The 23,117-nt window shown below is 30.4% G+C and overlaps 1 protein-coding gene across 1 annotated transcript; it reads left to right on the top strand.

Annotated features, from left to right (window-relative positions):
- Window positions 1-6,135: 6,135 nt before the first annotated feature.
- On the top strand, window positions 6,136-6,699 carry LOC148197355 (uncharacterized). Its single transcript, XM_088093669.1, has one exon. It carries the CDS (start codon window positions 6,136-6,138, stop codon window positions 6,697-6,699), a length of 564 nt encoding a protein of 187 aa, XP_087949795.1.
- The last annotated feature ends 16,418 nt before the right edge of the window (window positions 6,700-23,117 follow it).

The following is a 23,117-nucleotide window of genomic DNA, read 5'->3' as shown; positions in this document are numbered from 1 at the left end:
GTTGATATTGAAAACATAAGGAAATGTGTTTATATAAGTAAAATTTACCATTTCATATGGTTTTTTTCTTTCATAAACTTAGTTCGTAAAATTTTGTTGGCTACATAAATTTTTGGGTTGTTTTAAGTACAAGTGCTTTTTTAGAGAGTTAGTACTAAACGAATAAGTAAGAGTTAAAAGTGAAAAAATAATATAAAAGTTAGAATTTGTATTCTTTAAATTACTTTCTCACATAATCAAGATTTTAAAAATTCACATTAACAAATATTTTTAAATAATGGGTTAAAATTTATTAAAGACATGGGCTCAGTTGGTGAACTTAATCAATAAGATAGACAATTGATAAGCTAGTTTGACATAAAATGATATAACTTTGCAATATGATTTGAGTAAGATTTAGGTAAATTCATTATTCAGTCCACTAAGAAAACTAAGAAAATATTGTGTTGGAATGGTTATACGTCTTATATTCTTTTTATATTAAATACAATTCAATCTATTTTCAAGTGGTTTGAATTGGATTGAGTTTAATTGTATCAAAACTTTAAAGGATTTTATAAATTTTTAGGTATTAAACTAATTAAAAATAAAACAATGTTTATAAGAATTAATTAAAGAGTTTAAGTAAATTAATAAATCAAGTTATAACAAGTTTATCCTAACTAATTTTAAGACATGAAAATATAATTATTCCACAATTTGTCTAGGATAATTTGGGTTGGATATCAAGTCAGTCTTACTAAATCCATTATGTGTATAAAAGTAAGTTAATAAGGTAATTTGGGTTGAGTCAAGTTTGACTTATAAATCAAACCTAACTCAATCTAAATGGGCTCGATTGGATGAAGTTATTTAGATCAGGGTGTTGCTCCCTCCACCACCACAACCTTCTCCCTCCACCTCCCCTTTACTATTTTGCCCCTCAGTAAAATTTTATTTTTAAAATTATTGTTTTTTAATTTTACTCATTTATAACATATTTCACTTATAACCTACGTAGTTCCTTGTATGAGTAAAATATTTTTCTGCAAAACTCAATGATCGTGAAAAGAATTATCAAGCAATCTTCCTCTTGCTTGCTTTCGGTGCAGTACGTGGTGCACTGCGTTTGTGGTGTAGCGTGCTTGTCGTGGTTCCTCTCCAATAATCATAAACCCTAAACCCTTCCAATAATTCTTCCAATAATCTTTCCAATAATCCTTTAACCCAAAAACGTAAAATGAAAACGAAGCCTAAACGGATGACATCCTTCAACGGATGTCAACATCCGTTTAAGGCAAAACGGATGTCGACATCCGTTTGGCCTTAAACGGATGTTGACATCCGTTTCGCCTTAAACGGATGTTGACATCCGTTGAAGGATGTCATCCAGCTTTTCCAAATAGAGTGCGTCGCAGTCGCTTTTCCAAATACTAATATATTTATCTATCATAATTTCGTTTCATTTTTCTTGCCTTTGTTTATTTGATTATGCCACCCAAGATTTCAATACTAATTATTTGTTTTTCAGAATTCCATCGGAACCGAGTTTAAAGCAGACATTCTGAAGGTTCGGCATGAGTCTGTAATTAATGGCTTGTATGGTGATCTCCCTAGACAATGCAGAAGTTGTGGGCTGAGATTCAGAAGCCAAGAGGAACACAGAAGTCACATGGATTGGCATGTGACCAAGAATCGGAAGCAGAGAATCTGTCGTGAATGGTTTGTGAGGGAGAGGATGTGGCTTAGTGGTGTGCAGAGGCAGTGGGAACGAAGTCAGTAGCAGCTTTTTTTCCGACAGAAAGAAAAGAAGAAACGAAAGATGAACAAGAGTTGGCGGTGGTAGCAGAAGAGGAGCAGAAAAGATGTGCATTGTGTGAAGAGGCTTTTGAGGAGTTTTACAGTGATGAAATGGAGGAGTGGATGTATAGAGGAGCTGCGTACCTGTATCAACCCACAGAAAAATTAGCAACAAGCATGGAGAGGTCACAGTTAGGTCCCATAATTCATGCTAAATGCAGATCAGATCCTAAAATGCCTCTCTCCCGACATCTTCCAGAGGTATATTTTAGAATGCTACTAGTAACATATTCTCTTTCAGTATATTAGTTTATATTTAAATATTAAAATAATAAAAATAAAAAATTTTAACTTTAAGGATATAATTGGAATTAAAGATAATTGGGGAGGTGGAGGGAGAAGGCTGTGGAGGTGGAGGGAGCAACACCCTTTAGATCATTAGGTAACTCAATCCAATATAAAAGTATGTGAATAAGAAAATTTGGGTTGAGTCAGGTTTGACTTAATTATAAATTAAACCCAACTCAAGTTTGTTGGATCAAGCTAGAGATCATTAGGTAACTCAACCCAATATAAAAAGTATGTTAATGAGGAAATTTGGGTTGAGTCAGGTTTGACTCAATTGTAAATGAAACCCAACCCAATCTAAATGGGTTCGATTGGATCAAGTTAAATCATTAGATAACTCAACCCAATATAAAAGTATGTTAATAAGAAAAATTGTATTAAATGAAGCTTGACTCAATATAAATGAAACTCAGCTAAATCTAAATAGGTTCCATTATATTAAGTTAGATCTTAGATAACTTAACCCAACATAAAAATATGTTAGTAAAAAAGTTTGGATTGAGTCAGATTTGACTCAATTATAGATCAAATCTAATTCAATCTAAATAGGTTTGATTGGATCAAGTTAGATCATTAGGTAACTCAACCTAATGAACATCTCTAAGTATACCTACATATACTTTATTAGTTAAAAGAAATATCTGATTTAGTACAAATCTATTATATGTAAGTGTAATTTTAAATTTTAAATTAATTTATTTAAATAAATCAATATTGAATTTTTTTTTGTGTACATAACATGAATAGTAATTATTTCAATTTATAAAATTATTTTTTTTATTTGAACTACAAAAAATTAAATCAAACATAAAAGATATTAAAATAAAAAATAATAATAAAAGAAAAAAAAATTATAAATAACTTGTATTCACAATATACTTAACGTCCAAAATATGGTGTTATAAAGCATTTATTTTCGTTTTGCTTTTTTTCACTCTAAGTAATTTTGTTTTGCTCCTGAAAACGGAAAGAGTGCACTGCATGCATTCTCTGGAAAACGACAAAATAAGAAACCAGGCCGAGGTGTGGATTATTACAAGATCCTGCAGGTCGAGACCAATGCAGACTGTGAACTAGAATCGGAATGTGCTGCAAGAGTTGTTGTAGTTCTGATCATGAGGTGATGATCGTGTTTTGTTGCGCTGACATTTCCTTTTTGTTTTCAAAAAAACAGTCTAGGTGTTGTAGTCATCATTTAAATAATTATGACATGATGCTATGGTAGTCTGTGATAACCTATAATTTGATTTTTAAGAATTACTAAAATCTATGCAGCATGTCTAATTATGAATAACATCGGTAGAATAGAATGACGCATTAGATTGGAGTTGTCGGCTTAACCCTAGTTGAATGTTCCACGAACAATCCATTGAATGCGCATCCGGACAAAACGGTGCATCTATGTCAGAGCAGAAATTAGATGATCCCCTTACTATTTGTCTATGTCTAGTTTATGGTGTCTGAATATTTCTGACATTTGTTACTAAATATTTAGATGATTAAATGTAGTATTTTTATTAATTTTATCCTCTTTCTTTATACTTTTTATTATATTAAATCTTTATATATATATATATATATATATATATATATATATATATATATATATATATATATATATAATATTCACATAAAGTTAGTACAATTATGTTCAAAGATGAACAAATTAAAAATAAAAGTAAGTCTTAACAAAAGATATTTCTCTCTTAATTTCCTCAACATATGAAAATATTTTATAAATTTACTGTGTATACACAAAACTAGTCTAATAATAGCCTATAAATCTTGTATCTATTATTACATTTAATCTAATATCCCTTGCCGGAATGGTTAATGTTTTTATTTTAATACTGTGATTGCTGTGATAAATGAATACAAGCTATTGGAAAGGTATTACAGCTTGCATACTTTATTCATATATTTGCATACCATAATAAACTTTGTAAGAATAAATTTTAAAAAAAGCTAGATAAGGGGATGAGACTATATAAAAAGAGCATAACTAAACATGCTACAATATAATAATAGAGTAATTTAAGAGAAATTCTTATTAGAGATAAGTTGTGTGTTATGTGTGACCAATAATCACTTCTTTTTTACATGCAACAATCTCACATAAATTAAATTTATGTGAGAAATGGATAGGAGTAAGTTCTTTATCGCATAATAAGCTATGTATACTTACATCTCACAACAAGACTTGGTTTAAAAGAATTTGTAGATCGAATGCGAAAAGTTAGGAGGATAGTCATGGTGAAAGATATATGGCAACAAAGAAATAATATTATTTTTAGGAAAAATAAGATAAACGTATTAAAACATATTGGACTGCATAAATTAAGACATGAAGTTGACTTACAAGTAAAATTCAATAGCTAATTTCTCTGTGCTAAATCCTCAGTATTATCTTCCCATAATTAGTGCACTTCTGAGAGGTATGGGATGAATACATGTATAAAAGTGGAATACAAAAATATAAAAAAACTTGTTATATATGAGCTACCAAGAGGTTTTATATTTGATCCAAATTCAACCTTTACATTTTGTGTTTGTCAGGACATACAAAACATCTTATCAGTATTAATATTAGACTATTATATCTTGTTTCCATATTGGTTCAAAAACAAGTATAAAAAACTTTTTTTAACCAATGTAAAAAGAATTTTATGCATTAGTAATAGTAATAGGAGAAGATTCACTATTTTCAATTTTTATATAGTCTAAAAAGCTTAGCTTGCTAATACTTTTTATAATCTTTTCTTACATATCGATTTCAAACTAGTATAAAAGGCTTTTTTAAATTGATATAAATTTTTTTTATGCATAAGTAAAAGGAGGACATTCATCATTTTCAATTTTTATATAGTATAGAAAGATTAACATGTTAGTACATAACAAACCCTTCATGAGATTTTATAGGTCAACTTTAATAGTAGAAATATATCTAAAAGGATTTAAACATTAAGCCTAATGCTATGTTTGGGGAGATAAGATTGTTTAGAGGAATTAGAAAAAACGGATTTGCGAAATAAAGTGTGTTCGCATAAGCGGATTTGGAAAGAACAATAAAGACTTATTTTGGTGAAAAATCATTTCTACTCCCAATAAAAAAAGTGATAAAATAAGTGTTATGCAAAGCTGCTGGAATCTATTACAACTACCCGAATTCGATTTCAATTTATGATTATGTTAATAAGAATGAATAAAACAAGTAAATAACATAGAATGAAAAGTTTGGTGCAAAAAGTGTTGTGTTGAAAGTTATTTCTCTTTTGCAGAAAGGGTTGCAGGAGAAATAAAAGCTAAGGACACAACCTGCCTGTAGTGTATAGAGTCTTCGACTTGTTTCCGGTTAGTATGGTGAACAACCCTTCATGATTGACAGTTTCGTGCAGGTTGCAGGGACCCTCACACTGTTCATGATGATTGAAGCAATTGATAATATATTGGGCCTACACTTTGCAGCCCAACCCATTTTTTCATTCTCCTTTTTCTTGATTGTATCATAACTCTATTCACTAACTTTTCAATACACTTTACTCTTTTCTGGATTCTTCCTCTCTAGACGCACCTCTCTTCTCTCTCTTTTTCTTTGTTATCTCTGTCACTGTGCTGTGCTTTTCTCTCGCTGCGTCTTCCCTTCGAAGGTTCTTTGGTTGCTTCATCTCTTCAAGAGTGGCGCGCTTTACTACTACTTCTCTACAAGGTACGATCTTCACCCTTCTCCTCATGGTTTGTATCATCAATCTATTGAATGTTCTCTGCACCATTGATTATGTTCATTATCTTGATATGATATCAGAGCTCTTCTTTTGAAGAGCTCTACTGCGTAACTCTGCTTCTTTTCTCCCTTCTTGTTTTTCCCCTCTTTTCTTGTTCTTTCCTCAGTCATGGCCGAAGACAGCTTCGCACATAGTTATCTGTACCTTCATCCCGGCGAGAATCCAGCCGCTACCCTTGTTTCACCGGTTCTTAGACGATACCAATTATCACTCTTGGAGCCGCTCCATGTTAATTGCACTCAGCGCCAAAAACAAGATCGAATTCGTTCTTGGCAACGTTCGTCCACCTGAAAAGGACAAGCTAGAGCATGCCGCCTGGACTCGTGGAAACAAGATGGTTCTCTCATGGATCGTTCATTCTGTTTCCATCTCCATCAGACAAAGCATCATATGGATGAATAAAGCCTCAGAGAATTGGAATGACCTAAAGAACCGATTTTCTCAAGGAAGTCTCTCTCGTATTTCTAGCCGTCAACTTGAAATTGCTACTCTTCATCAAGGCGACCTTACCATTTCCGAGTATTTCACCAAACTGCATATTCTTTGGGATGAGATAGAAAATTTCCTCCCAAAACCTCTTTGCACCTGTAAACCCGATTGTGGCTGTGAAGTGCTGACTGTCGTCAAACAAAGAAGGCAAGAAGAACAAGTCATGCAATTTTTACGGGGATTAAACGATCAATTTACTAATGTTACTTCGCATGTGCTTCTACTGGACCCTATTCCGGACATCACCAAAGTTTTTCACTGGTGGCACAACAAGAAAGACAACTGTCTAGTGGAAATTTAATTGCTACAACTAAGACTTAGGATATTGGAACTGCCACCGCCTACACCGCTTCCACCTCCTCCACTGTTATTGTGGCAAGAACGGGCACAGTGAAGCAGTTAGCTACCGCAAGAATGGTTTCCCCAATCAAGACAAAGGTTTCAAAAATGCACCGAATGCCAGCAAGCATTGCAGTCATTACAACAAAAGTGGTCATACAGTGGATGCATGCTATAAAAAGCATGGTTATCCTCCCAGACATAAGTTCTTTAATAAGCATACCCAGATTCATCATACCTCTATCCAAGAAGACAATGGGAACATCAAAGATAACAATTCCCACGACAATGATCACGTCTGCCTCACACCACAAGAATTTCAAATTCTTGCTGAGCTCTTCAAAGATCACAATATGAATGATGCTTCCGCCTCTGCTCAAATTCACCATATTGGATCTACTTCGGCATACCAACATCCTCCAGGTAATATTTGCCCTACCCTTACTTCCAATTACCCTAAGACTGATTGGATTCTTGATTCTGGAGCCACTGACCATATCAGTATTTCTCTACGAAACTTTTCATCATATAAAAGAATCAAGCCTATTTAAATTGCCTTACCTAACGGTAGTATTGTTTACTCTGAGTATTCTGGCACTGTTATTCTTAATAGCAAGATCAATCTTTTAAATGTCCTTTATGTTCCGCAATTCTCTTTTAACCTTCTCTCTATTTCTAAGTTGATTTCTTTTCATGACTGCATTATACAGGACATTCAAACCAAAGAGAAAATTTCTATAGATAAACTCACTGGTGGCCTGTACATCTTAAATTCATCCTTGCTTACTTCTCTTGAAAATGTTGCCAACAATGTTGTACATAATACTAGCCTATGACATCTTAGATTAGGACATCCTTCTGATATTAGATTGAACAGTTTGAAACTCAAATACTCATTTATTGTGCGTAATCCCACATACGTATGTGATGCTTGCCATCGTGCTAAACAAAGAAAGCTGTCATTTTCTAATAATAATTCTAAATCCATGAAATTTTTTGATCTTATTCACATTGATATATGGAGTTCTTGTAGTATTCTTTCCATGCGTGGTTTTAAATATTTTCTCACCATTGTAGATGATTTTTCTCGTTATACTTGGCTTATACCTATGCCTAACAAATCTGTTGTTAGAAAAATTATTAATGATTTCATAACAAACATTGAAAACCAATTTTCTACCACTATCAAAACCATTCGCACTGACAATAACATGGAATTTGCTATGCATACTTTTTTCTCTATTAAAAGAATTAATCATCAAACCACCGCTTTTTAGGACTTGCATGAACCTATATGTTAACATTTGATCTATTATTCTTTATCTTAGTATGTATGATTAAATAACTCTAACATGATAAGTTTTTCAGTCAACTTTGTCTAAAATAAGAATAAATACATATAAACTTAGAAATCAAACCCAAAAGCCACTAATTATATTTGTTTTATTAGCACAATAAAAAAAGAACAAGCTAAAGTGACATGAGATACAATACTTTTGGCTCATACAATAAAACGACACAATTTATCCTGGATTTCATACAACAAATTTGAATTATATAAAATCCAGGTTACTTTAATTTAGTTTAAACGTTTCCAATTTAATAACACTTATTATCAATAAAGCTAAAGAGGATGAAGTGGAGTTCCAATTTAAGAAAACCAGAATCCACTTTATTGCATGGATTGTTTAACCAATAATTAAAAAGAAATAACACAATTGATTTGTAACACTAATTAGCATATATATATTAGGAAAACATTTACTACATTAAATCTATAGTAGCACTATGAAACATTTACCGATGACAAGCACGTCAACAATTGTATTAAACTATATCATTAATATCTGACCTACAATTGTTGAATTGAGTTTGATATATCAAAATAACTTCTCTAATTACCCTGTTTTACTATATCATTAATATCTGAATGATCAAAAGTTGAGTTGATTTTGACATTGAAGTTCTTTATCTTAATACCTTTCAAACAATTATCAACAAAAGGTTAAAAAAAGTGGAATAAAAGATAACTTTAACCATTAAAATATTTTCTGAAAGTTGAAACGTTAAACTCGATCCCACGTCTTAAAAAAAATCAACACAAAATGAAAAATCATTACAAAATAAAGTGAATAAAATATCTTGGTTAATACGTGTGATAACATTGGCCAAAAGAATTTCCAAAATAGACTTTTTGAATTAACAAAACATATATGCAAACAATAAGCCTTGATGTTAACTCCACATGTGTTGTTTAGAGAGAAGAAAATTCTTCTCTTTTAGTCAATGAAACAAATGCTGAAAAGGTCATTGCAATAAAGAGCATTGACAATTGCTATAAGACATTTATTGGCCTTATTTCTCTTATCTCAAAAGATTGCAGAGCAAAGAGAAGAAAAAGAAGACTTATGAGGAACTAAACTTCATGTGTAAAAGTAAAAGTTAAAATATTCGCACTTAAGTATAGAAACTATATCTTTTAGATTAGAGAAGGTGAAAGATGCTCAATACTAATGGCGAGTTTTGGAAGGTTTGAAGGATATATTTCCTTATCATATTATTCTTATCTAAGGACAAAATTCGTCAACTATTAATTATTTCTACTTGTTTAGAAGATAAATATTGAGACTTTATTAAAGAAGCAGTTGAATATGTATTGTTGAAAAGTCTATTGTTAATTCTTTGGTGACAAATGAATAACTAAAAGATGATGAAACATTTTAAGTTAAATAATCGCCATTACCTACCCAATATGAGTTGAAATAACTTCAAATCCAAAATTCCCGTATAAGAGCTAGATTGGATTTTACCCACAATAACATTAAAAAACTATTTCGGTAAAAATAAATTAAGAAATAATTAATTAATGTAAGTCAAAATTTTCAACATAGAAAAGTTTGATGAAACCTTAAATAATGTAAGTCAAAATAATTATTCAAAATAACCTCATGGGTGTTAATAAAAAAACTCTGTTAATTTGAACTGAAAATATTTTTATTAACTTTGATTACAAATATTGAATATTAAAATCATTTTCTATATTTGATGATAATAAAAGTATTTTTTTAATAAAAAGAAATTCATAAAAATAATTCAAACTCAACCTATTTAACTTTCCTATTTTGAATTCTCTAACCATATCAGTTATCCAAACATTACTGTTTTCAGCGGGATAGGAGAATCATTGTCTCTTTACTATGCTGCGGTGTAGTAAAATGTGAATAATTTAACTTTTTATTATTGTTCCATTTAAATAAATTTTGATATAAATAATAAAGTAATGCGAAATTATAATCCAATAATTGATAATAAAGTTAACATATTTGATACACAAACTTAATTTTATTTTTATTCTATTTTATTTTCCTTTTCCTAATTTCATCACATCTACAACTTTTTTCTTTTTCTTTTCCTTCTTTCTAATCCAATTCATTACGGAATGGTGTTGTTACTCAATATACTTTGTTATTGGGGCTTGGCCCCACGAATTACTAAGGATGTTGCTCCCTCCACCACCACACCTTTCTCCCTCCACCTCCCCAATTTTTTTAATTCCAATTATATCCTCAAATTAAAATTTTTTATTTTTATTATTTTAATTTATTCCAAACCTAGTTCTCCTACTTTACTCCCTGCACTCAATCTTTCCATCTCTCAATTTCGTTTAACAATTTGTCTTCTGTTTTACTTTACAACTCCATTTGTCTTCTCCGTTTCACTTCTCCTCATACGATTCTTTCTTCTTCATTTTCCTTACATTATTAAAATACATTAAAAATATATTAAAAAATAATAAATCAAAACATTTAAATTAAATTATTAAAATATTTCCAAAATAAAGAATAAACTAATAAAATAAATCCTAAAATTAAAAACGTAACTCAGAGTCCGTTTAAGGAAAGAACTGATGTTAACATCCGTTTATGGAAAGAACGGATGTCAACATCCGTTTAAGGAAAGAACGGATGTCAACATCCGTTTAAGGAAGAAAACGGATGTCAACATCCGTTTAAGGAAAAAACGGATGTCGACATCCGTTTTTTCCTTAAACGGATGTTGACATTCGTTTTTTTCCTTAAACGGATGTTGACATCCGTTCTTTCCTTAAACGGATGTTGACATCCGTTGAAGGATGTCACCGTTTAAAAGTTACGTTTTTTATTTTAGGGTTTTATTTGAAGGTTTATTGGAAAACACACCTTAAGGAAGCAACACACGCACTGCACCACTCCACACACTGCACCACGAGAGCGACACTGCATCACGAGAGCGACACTGCACCACGAGAGGGAGACTACTTGATAATTCTTTCCACTACCACCAACCTTTACAACTTGTAGTATCTCACCGCGACAAAAGAAAGAGATGAAGAAAAATAATGTTAAAATAAAAGAAAAATATTTTACTCATGTAGGAGGAACTAAAATAGGTTATTAGTGGAATAGGTTGTGAATGGGTAAAATTAAAAAAATTAACCCTAAAAATAAAATTTTATTTAAGGGCAAAATAGTAAAGGGGAGGTGGAGGAAGAAAGGTGTGGGGGTGGAGGGAGCAACACCCAATTACTAATATATATGACAAAAAAGAAAGCCAACCCGTATCCCTTTATTCCAGCAAAAGCAAGAGCTTTTCTTCTGTACCCTCTTTTTTCATTTCTGCAACCCCTTCAAACTTGTAAAAAGTACCCCTCATTAGAACTATATTGAAACCCTTACACGTTTTTCAAATATTTTCTGGACTGAGTATTCTGGAAAATATTTCTATATCTAAAAATATTTTTTGAAAAATTCATTTTGAAATTATAAAAGAATATATTAAGTATTTCAAAAAATCTTTTTCAAAAATCTTTTTCAAAATACCCAATTTAAATATAAAAATATTTTTGAACTAAACGTTTTAAAAAGTATTTTTTAAATTTAAAAATATCTTTTAAAACATTTAATCCAGATTATATATATACGTTATAAGTAAAAAAAAACTATAAATTTTTTATGTTGAAGCTATAATTTAACATGGAATAACCTATCTCTACCTTAAAAAATATTAGAAATAGATTACATAATTAGGCTAAGATTACTAAACTAAAAATAAAAAATAAAAACATTATATCAATATATCACATAAATTACTATAACAATTGATACACATTACATTATATCTGATAAGTGTTGATGTTGTATTTTTAACACTTATCTATTCATACTAATACTAATCATAAGACTTGAAAGTCCTTTTCTAGTGGAGAATTTTCCTTTTTTACATCGGTTAAAACAACTTTTATAGAAAGTTTCAATTTACATGAAAAAATTTCAAATTTTTGTACTGACTTCAAAACAAATATAAGAGATACACAGAAAGATAAAATTATATAAAAATAATTATTTTTTATACTAATTAAAACACAAGTTAGTATAAAAAATAATATATTTTATATTAGTTAAGACCACAAATGATATGAAAATGAAACACTTTCTATACTAGTTCAAAGTAGAACCGATATATAACACAATAAATTAGTAAAATTGTGACTAGTATTAATGTATATTTAAATTGTACTAAGTAGGAAACTTAATATAATTAAATTACATGACAACAAATAAATTAATAAAATAGTTACGCTTGTAATTGTCAAAGTGTTAAATTTTTTTATGTAACACAAGAAACTCATGAAAGAACAATTATTAAAAACTCTGATCCCGCAAATTCAAATAATATTATATACAATTAAGTTTTTAAGTTTTTCATAAATATAATTTAATTTATAAATGACATATTTATTGCAACAAATAAAGTGTGAAGTGCACTTCCCTTTTCAAATAGCTCTAATTTTTCAACTCTTCAATATTATTGTCAATGCTTTGAACAATAACGGGTCAATAAATTCGTATAAGCAATTATTCTTCTCAGTGCATCTATTATGTACATACCTTAAATATTGAAAAAAATTAATGTTAGAATCATGTATTAAATATATTTAAACTTGATAAAAGTAATAAAAATTTACTTACAATAACCAATATAGTTCGCAAGATAATAGTCACTATTATTACATTAGTTCTAGAATTGTCGACGTTATTGACGATTCATTTACATATTTTTTTTCTTGTACTCCAACTTGCTATACGTATTTAAAAAGTTAAATAACATTAATATAAACCAATAAAAAAGTATAATTAAAATAAATAATTAAAAAAAAGTTTTTCGTTAACCTTTTAGTAAACTCTTATAATTTCATTACTACTATTTTATTTATTTAGATTGGATAATGGATTTAAAGGAATGAAAAATGATAGAATTGAGGAGGATTACATGATAGATTTGCTGCAATGAAAGTTAATAGATTTGAGGAAAAAAAACAAAAATGAGATTATTCTAATTGAAAAAGAATAATAAGAAATATAGAAAAATGAAATTATTCTAGTTATTATTATTGTCTTTACTTTTATGTAACATGATTGTTTTTTTAAGTGTAATCCATATATTTTTGGTGTACACATTTCACTACACATCTTATTCTTATTAATATAACTTATTTATTTTTTAAAATTTTGTATCTATTTTTAAAAATGATTTTTTAATAACATATTTTTTTAATAAATTTAATAACATCTAAACTATAATATAAAGAAATTTCTACATATTTTATTTTCAATTTCATCTTTAGTGACTTTTTAAAAATTTAACCATTTGCTTTGGTTTGACTTTTTTTTGTAAATTTAATTATTTTCTAAAACTAAAATTACCTTTTATAACAAACAAAATTACTTACAAAATAAATAAAAATTATTTATATTTATTCTGAAATTATAATAGTAATAATTTTATTATTTTTGGTTATTATAAAAAATAATAAGAGATAGGTAACACAAATGCTTTACTGATGAATATTATAATTATTGTTAGTTTTATTATTAATATAGTTATTAACATTTAAAAAAAATCTTTTGAACGTCAAATTCTCTTGAGGTGAGGAACATGTGAGTGCTGTTCATCAACCTTTTTGTCCAAGTTTTGCTCCTCGTCAGAATTTGCGGTATCATGACAGCACAGTGGTTTCTTCAGAGTCGAAATTTTTGGGCCCGAGCCGGGTAAGGCCCTAACTGGAGCCGTATCCGTTGAAGTCCCACTACTACTCCTCGCTCCTCTTGTTGAACTTCGTCAGTGACAACGATCTTGCCAGCGAAATTACCATGACAATGCCGTCGGAATTCTTCACCGGATTATGCACGACGTCATGTTTCTGGCGGCGTGAGTCGGTTTCTGGCGCCTTCGCCGGCCGAATGTTCGTCTCGGGTGCTGAATGCGATTACACTTTGCATCAGAATCAATTTTTCAAAACAAATGACAAACACTATAATCGATTCTGAACAAATGCACTAAGAATCGATAACTAACTTTCTTTCTATTTATTTAAATAAAGAAAAAAAATTGCATTGGTAACCAATTTTTTTTTTCAAATAACAAAATAACAATTGTTTTTTAATATTAAAATATTGAATTGAGATATTACATAAAATATAAATTAAATTATTCAATAAAAAAAGTTAACAAATCAGTTTGTCACACGATCATGAAAGTATCATCGTTATAGATTAAGATGAGTTTTAAAACAAACCTTTGTTCGTTGTAGAGGTTTAATGAAGATGACTAATTATTTCTAATGAAGATTTAAGGACCTGATGATCTTAAGTGTTAATATTTTAATTTTAAATATGTTGAATAGTTAAGATTAATCATTGAGATAGGATTTACTTTAGAAATTAAAACTGATTACGATTTTATTTTTAAAAAGAGTATTTTAAAAGATAAAAAAATATTTAAACCGTCAAACTTTTACTCTTAGACAAATGTAAAACTATAGAGTTGGATAAAAAGGTATATAATTTCATCTAATATACTAACTCTCAACTTTTTATACAATGCATTTACATTTACATTTACATTAATTTTATAACTTTAGAAGGTCCGAAACAATCAATATAAAATAAAAGTATATTACAAAATATTTTTATCGGCATCAATTCTGTGATAATGATTGGTGTTTAGAGTCTCTTGGCAGTTAGCATTTGTTAGTCGGCAGAGACATAATGTAGCATTTTGTTTTAGGTACACCTTACATCACTGCTAATGTTATGACCTTTTGTTTTATTTATTTTCCAGTTCCGTGTCCAACTTCTTCAAACTGTTTTGCCAAACAGACAACAAGTAACCTTTTACTTTTTTCTTTTTCAATCAAAGTCGATAAATGATTTACAGTTACATAATTATCATATCAATATATATATTCACAAAATCCTCGTATGGTATTTTAGGTTGGGAATACAACTAAGTGCAAGTTATATTAGATAAAAATAAAAAAAAGTAGAACATTATATAAAAGTGAAATATTCATTAACATATTGGGTTAAGGTTTTTGATAAAGAGTGATATTAATTCCTTATATGGTTGGACTCATTTTATTAATATTTGTATTTTCTCAGTGAACTTCCTCATTGATCTAATAGTGGTATAAAAGCTTATAGTTTGTCTTGGTGATCGACTCAGACAAGTAATGTTTCCGTTGGAGGGGAGTATATCAATGTGGATGAGACTCACCCTTGAGAACGAGATTATTGGGAATCCAAGTGTGAGTCCAAATCTCACATTGAATAAAAATGAGAAAGTAGAATACCATACAAAGGTGAAAGACCCATTAACCTACTGCCTTAAGGTTTTTGATAAACATTAGTGACAATATCTTATATAATTACTCATATCTCATTGGTTTTTGTATCTCCTCATAAAAAAATCTTTTTCTTAAATTTAATTTCTCATCCCTTCATTAAAAAAAAGTTAATTTTGCATAAGTGGACCTTCTAAATTTTGAAGATATCAAATTTCCAAGGTAATAACCTACAAATTTGAAAGAGTAAAATATGTTTTTCGTACATAAGATTTTTTAAAATTTTTGTTTCTAATAGCAAACCATTTTTTGGTTTTATTCACTTCACTTATTTCTATTTAAGTTTTAACCAGTTCTATTATTGTTAACTGTTCACTAAGATCGTATTAAAAAGTGGGTTTTAAGCCTAACTCAATCCCACAAAACGGGCTTGTAAGGTGAGGTTTGCACATCACTTATATATTATATTTTTGGCCTTATTCTCTAGTCGATGTGGGACTTCCAACACACCCCTTTCACGTCGAGGTATAGACATCTCGTGTGTGATAGTAGAAATTGAGTGGTCCGATAGCGGCCCGTCAACATGTGAAAACATAAATGCCCACTTAGAACTCGTTAGGATAGACTCTAACCATGACTCTGATACCATATTAGAAAGTAGGTTTTAAGCCTAACTCAACCCCACAAAACCGGCTTGTGAGGTGAGTTTTGCACCTCACTTATATATTATATTTTTGGCCTTATCTATAGTCGATGTGAGACTTCCAACACATCCCCTTCACGCCGAGATATAGACATCTCGTGCGTGATAGTAGAAATTGGATGGTCCGATAACGGCCCGATAGCGGGTGGAATAATATGCCCAGCAAACAACAAATATATATTATATTATTAGAAAGTGGGTTTTAAGCCTAACTCAACCCCACAAAACCGGTTTGTAAGGTGACATTTGCATCTCACTTATATATTATATTTTTGGCCTTATGTATGGTTTGACAATTTTCAGCTTCATCGATAGATCCAAGAGTGATATAGAAGCTTATGGTTTGTTTTGGTAATCGGCTAAAACGAGTAATGTGGATGAGCCTCGCCCTTGAGGAGGAGATTGTTGGGAATCCAAGTGTGAGTTCAAATCTCACATTGAATAGAAATGAGAAAGTAAAATACCATAAAAAGGTGAAAGACCAAACATATTGCCTTAAGGTTTTTGGTGGATCGCGGTGTCAATATTTTATATGATTAAACTCATATCTCATTGATATCTCCTCGTAAAAAACTCTTTTTCTAAAATTTAATTTCTCATCTCTTCATAAAAAAAAGTTAATTTTGCAAGTGTACCTTCTAAATTTTGAAGATATCAAATTTCCAAGCTAATAACCCACAAATTTGAAACAGTAAAATATGTTTTTCCTACATAATATTTTTTAAAATTTTCGTTTCTAATAACAAACCGTTGTTTGGTTTTATTCAGTTCACTTATTTCTATTTAAGTTTTAACCAGTTCCATTGTTGTTAACTCACTAGTACAGTAAAAGGATAAGAAATCGGTTAATTTTGCTTATAGACATCGGTTATTTAACCGAGGCATATACGAACGAGGTAAAAAAAAGGTAGTTTTGTGCCTCGGTTCTGAACCAGGTCAAAATGATATTCGATTATGCCTCGGTTCTTCCATAACCGAGGCAATAGGGTCTTTTTTTTTTTAATTTGTTGCACAGAGTTCGGTTCTTCCTCTATTTTGCACATATTTACTTTGTTGCACAGAGTTAAGAGTATTGATTATGTTGCACAGAGTTAAGAGTTCTTCCTCTTTTTTCCACGGTTCACGTCTATTGATTATTCAATAAAGCTACATGAACAACCCAAATTTTGGTATCATGAACCAGTGCCACCCAATTTTGAGAAACATACAGAAACACAAGGAAGAAACACCCAATTTTGAGAAACACACAGAAAGGAAGAAAGAACTAAAACAAGGAAGAAAACACACGAAGAAAACACACAGAAAACAACACAAGAGAGAACAACACAAGGAAGAAAGCACCCAAACTCCATCAACCCAATCCTCTGATTATCACGAACCAGTGCCACCCAAACTCCAACCTGCATTAACAACCCAATCAGAAGCCCCTGACGGAGGTGCAATAGAAGCCGCAGAGCAATAGAAGCCGCAAAGCAACCTAAGAAGTAGAACCCCAGATCCATTTCGCCATCCACCTGCAGAGACATTATCTTGACCGATTAATCGGTGGAACCAAGGTTTTAAACGGTGGAAAAGAGGAATGAACAGAGGAAAATAGACTTAGAGTGCGGAGGAGAGGTGGATCTGTGATGGAGGTTGGGAGATGCGCTCTCGAGAGCTTCCGCCATCGCAGAGCTTCCGCCGTCGCAGATCGCAGAGCTTCCGCCATCGCAGATCGAAGAGCTTCCGCCATCGCAGATCGCAGAGCTTCTGCCGTCGCCGCCGCGTCCTCGTTGTCGCGTCCCTGCCACTCCATGAAAAAAGGGCTTCCACCATTGCTGCACCATCGCCACTGTCGCACCGCACCGTCGCCGCTATCTCGTCGCACCATCGCCGCTCTCTCGTCGCACCGTCGTCGTTGTCTCGCGGTCGCTCTCACCACCATCATCGCACATCGTTTGGAGAAAGGAGAAGAGGAGAGTGGCTAGGTTTGGGGAAAAAACGTTCGTAGTCGCAGAGGCTATGTTTTGGCCTTTTAGCAGTCCAAGCCCATATGCCTCGGTCCATTTATGACCGAGGTCGTATCACTGCCCATATGCCTCGGTCCATCTGTGACCGAGGTCGTATCACTGTCACGTGAGCTTTATGCCTCGGTTTTACCCTGCCAACCGAAGCAGTATTATTTTTAGGCACCGGTTACTTAACAACCGAGGTATATACTATTTTAAAAATTACAAGACTGCCACCGCGTTTTGATACGTTTCGGTTCCACAAAAACCGAGGCCTAATGCGCGAGTTAAAAATGCAATTTTTTACTAGTGACTGTTCACTAATATTGTTTGATATGATAATTAAATAGACGTGATAATTATTTATTTGTCACAATTTTGTTTTTCATCATATGTATGGTTTGACAATTTTCAACTTTAGCAATTTTTTATATTTTACATTTTTAGTATATTAACTAATATTTGATCAGTTTAAGTATATGATAATAGTATTTCAATTAGTGCTATATAGACGTTCAACTTTTTGTTTTACATCTACTTAATACTAATAAAATTATATATTTTTAATTTCGAATAAAAATAGTTTTGGAAGAATTAAATAGAAAAATAAATATATTAGATTTTTTTTATGTCTGTAATATTAAAATAGATTAAATCTACTAAAACAAATAGTATATAGTTTAATATTTAAGAAATATATAATTCAGAAGTAGAAAATTGTTATTACATATATCCAAAACTAAACCATAACAGTCTCTCATAAGCAAGATGTACAATTTTAAAAGAGAAGACAAAATATCTCTCAAAAGATAATACAAAAAACACAACCCCAAACTGAGAACTAGAAGGTTGCATCGTCACTCTTCTCAAGCATATCAACTCTTATTTCTTCATTTGCTCACACCAATTGAAGCTATTATTGCAAAAAAGTATAAGCTAATGTGAAAAAATGTTTTAGTAAAAATAGAATACGGTTAACATTACATTCAAATCATTCATAAAAACAAGCATACAGACTAAAAAACTTAATTATTTGGATACATGCATTAATATAAGATTATGACAAGTTTTCCACTTATGGTGACCTATACTGTTTTTTAGAATCATTGTCAATGGATTTCACCCTATCATATACAAGATTAGTCCATTCTCATCTTAGGACGAAGTATAGCCCTTAGATTATGATCTCCTGCTACCCTCACCACATAACGCATCCTCCTCTACATGAGTCAAGATAGTGAGCTCTCTGAATTTGTTAACTTTGGAGTTGCATCACGAGAATATTCTAGCCCAACAACCACCAAGTTAATGGGTTCTCTAACTTTGGCGTCGTTCAGTGGCATAACTCTTGATGGGGGAGTCTGTACAAGTGTAGAAAATGAAATTATGCAATTCTACAGATTCAGCCATACCAAACTCAAATCAAAAGCTCCATAATACAACAAACATACCAATTTTTATTTAACAACAAACGAATCTAGTCCAAACAATCACAGTTGTACTATTACTCTTTAATTTACTTCAAAATTTATTATACAACCTAGTAATGAAATTTACGACTCTAATCCCTCAATTCAACATATCGTGCTCATCACACATAGCCAATGATCATACAATCATAGTACAATTACTCAATCAATAAATTTAACAATAATCTATAACTAATAATTACAGAAATTAGCTTCCTTACCTGTAAGACAACTCAGGAAGCTCATAGACCAGAAAACACCTTCAAACACACATAAAGCTCTATCTATCCTTAGGAACAACACAAACATGATCAAGACACACCATTAGGACTATTGATCAGCAGAGAACCTTATGAAAGGATTAAATACCACATGCTAGCCAAAAGAACTCACATGCATAAGGAAGAATAAATATACCAAGAAAAGAGACAAAAAAACTAACTTATTCTAATGAAAAAAATTAATCTATCAGAATTGAAGAGCTCACTGTGAAAGTCACTATAGTTGTCTTTAATATTCAAATAAAGAAGTAGAAAGTGATAAAGCTTATAAAGAAGTGAGAGAACTCTAGAAAGTGATTCCAAGAGATATAATATATTTTTAAATAATGAAACTTATTTATGAAACTTTTATTTATACTTTAGTAGTAATATTAAAATAATAGAGTCATCATATTTTAAATATACTATCAATTCTAAAATATGATTTTCTAGATCTTTACATTGTCAATAAAAAAAAATATAAATTTAGCTTCCATTCAAAAATACTAGTTTATAAAAAAAAGAAATATAAAATTAATTTTAATTTTTTTTATTGAATAAATATTAGTATTAGCATGTAAACACTAACTAAAATAAATATTAAAAATAAATAAGATTAATGTGAACTCAGCAAATACTCATATTATTTATTTTTAATATTTATATTTATTTAGGTTAATATCATAAATAATTAAAATAAATAAGGTTAGTCTCAATTTAGCGAATACTAATCTTATTTATTTTCAATATTTTTATTTCTCTAAGTTAATATGATGCTTACTATAAAAAAAAACTAAAATAAATATTATAAATAAATAAGGTTAACGCGTAATAAAAGCTAATCTTATTTAGCTTTAGTATTTTATTTATTTAAGTTGGCGTAGACTTGATCGATCCTAATTTATATATTCTTATTTTGCTTAAGTTCTACATATTGAATATAGACTATAAATTACTTTTAAACAAATAGCTCACATTTAAAGATGACAAGCTCCTCATTCATATCTTTCATTTGCATTTATCTTCACCCACATTCATCTCATGCATCCACACTCATCTTTTTTATCCACACATATTCATGTATTTTTTTTTTCCTTATCTTCTTCATCCATATTTTTCTCCTCTTCACTTTCATCTACATTTTTCTCCACATTTCCTTCCTTGATATTCATTTCATCCATGCACATTTATCTCCCTTATACATATTCATTTCTTTCATCCATTATATTTTTTATTTCTATTTTGTCATCTATATTTCTGTAATATGAAGGTATTGTGTAATATGTTCACTTTTTTAATTTATTTTCATTAGTGTTGACTAAGTCGATGCAAAATTAAATAAAATTTAAAATAAAAATAAATCAGTTGGCTTATCCAAATTGCTTTAATAAAAATTAAATTTAAATATTCATGAGTTAAATACAATATTAGATTAGCCATTTTTCTTATTCGTGGCGTTTATCATTATGTATGTATTATTCCACAAATTTTCACCATTATAAAATATAAAATCAACCTATTTATATTTTCTAGTACCGTTTGATAAAGTAACTTTAAAATTTAAACAAGTTACATGCTAAATTGTCCTTTAAATATTCTAAAAAAAACTTTCCTGAATGACTACCAAATAAAAGTCACATGTCTTGAGGAATTAATATCCATTATGTCTTCATAATGGTTGTTGCTTTATTCTTCTTTACTATTTGCTTTGATCCTTTGTTTCGATTATCATTTATAGATCAACCTTAGTCGTATTATTTATTTTCTTCTTTGATTGATGTTCTAATAGAAGGTAAATAATCGACTTATATCTCTTTCAATCTCTTTCTACCTTTGTTTTGATTTTTTGTTGTTGTGATATGAGTGTATTTTTTTCTTTTGTGAGCCTTTAAAGATAAACCCAATTCATTTTTGAATTTCCTCACTTTGCCAAACCCTATTTCTCTTTGTCTCTAACCGCTTTATTTGCTTCCTTCCCAAGTCTTTTTCTTCCTTTCGCAATCTCGTTACACCTTCTTACCATTCTTTTAACAAACTCTTGCACTTTTGTACCTTTTGTACCTTTTGTACCTTTTGTACTAGCTTCCATGGTTTCCATCTCTTTCTGCTCTGCTTTCAATGGAAAAAATAGGCACTTAAGTACTTTAGTTTCGAATTTGGAGGAGGAGTCTTAAAAAATCGATGAGGCACATGTAATGGTCCTCTACTTTGTAGGTGACTTATCTTATGCTTTTGATGGCCCTATCCAATCTTCCCCACCACTTCAATGTCTAATGGACTTTCCTTAAACAACTTCTATCACCTTAATCAATCAACCTCTCGAGATTCGAATAAACTATTGTAGGTCATCATTCTTCAAACTGTATCAATATGCCTATTCCCTTCCACCAATCATAAGTCACATTATTTGGAGGAGGAGTCTTAAAAAATCTGTGAGGCACATGTAATGGTCCTCTACTTTGTAGGTGACTTATCTTATGCTTTTGATGGCCTATCCAATCTTCCCCACCACTTCAATGTCTAATGGACTTTCCTTAAACAACTTCTATCACCTTAATCAATCAACCTCTCGAGATTCGAATAGACTATTGTAGGTCATCATTCTTCAAACTGTATCAATATGCCTATCCCTTCCACCAATCATAAGTCACATTATTTCAAGTGGCTAGATAAAGTTAGTTACGCTTATAGGAATCATTGGAAGAAGATCAACATCTTTGATTTCATCTAACTTTCTCAATGTGACATTTCTTTCCTCAACTTAGGGATCCTTGCCTTGATCGTTAATCTCTTGAACAAAGGCATTAATCATTAGTGAAAAAATGGATTTTATGACAACTTATTATGATGAATATAGTCCACCTGCCATAATAAGTAAAACGATGACAAAATTGTAAATATGAAGAAACATTCTATGAGTTATCAGTAGAACCAACAAAAATTGGAAGTAGTGAAAAATTTATAATAAATTACAAGATTTTGTATGTCGATTGTACTTAAAACCAACACAAAAAGTAAGAGCAATGACAATTTTGTAATAAGGATATACCACTTTTTATGTTGGTTATCAGTATAATAGAGAGAGGTATTAAATGATATTAGTGGCAATTTTATAATAAAGTACAACATTATTATGTATTTTAATTTACAATACACATATTATCCATGTAGATGCTCTCACTCTTGTTATTTTCAATACAAATTTTTTTAAAATTACTAACAAAATTTTATTGACAAAAATTAACATGGTAAATTTAAATTACCAACAAATTTTAAAATTTTAATTATCGACAAATTT

This window comes from Vigna umbellata, chromosome 6 (genome assembly GCF_029865625.1).
Source record: "Vigna umbellata cultivar VRB3 chromosome 6, Vumbellata_1.0, whole genome shotgun sequence".
In the NCBI taxonomy this organism is placed as follows: Eukaryota; Viridiplantae; Streptophyta; class Magnoliopsida; order Fabales; family Fabaceae; genus Vigna; species Vigna umbellata.
The sequence above is the reverse complement of the archived record's forward strand: the minus strand, read 5'-3'. Positions and strand labels throughout refer to the sequence as shown.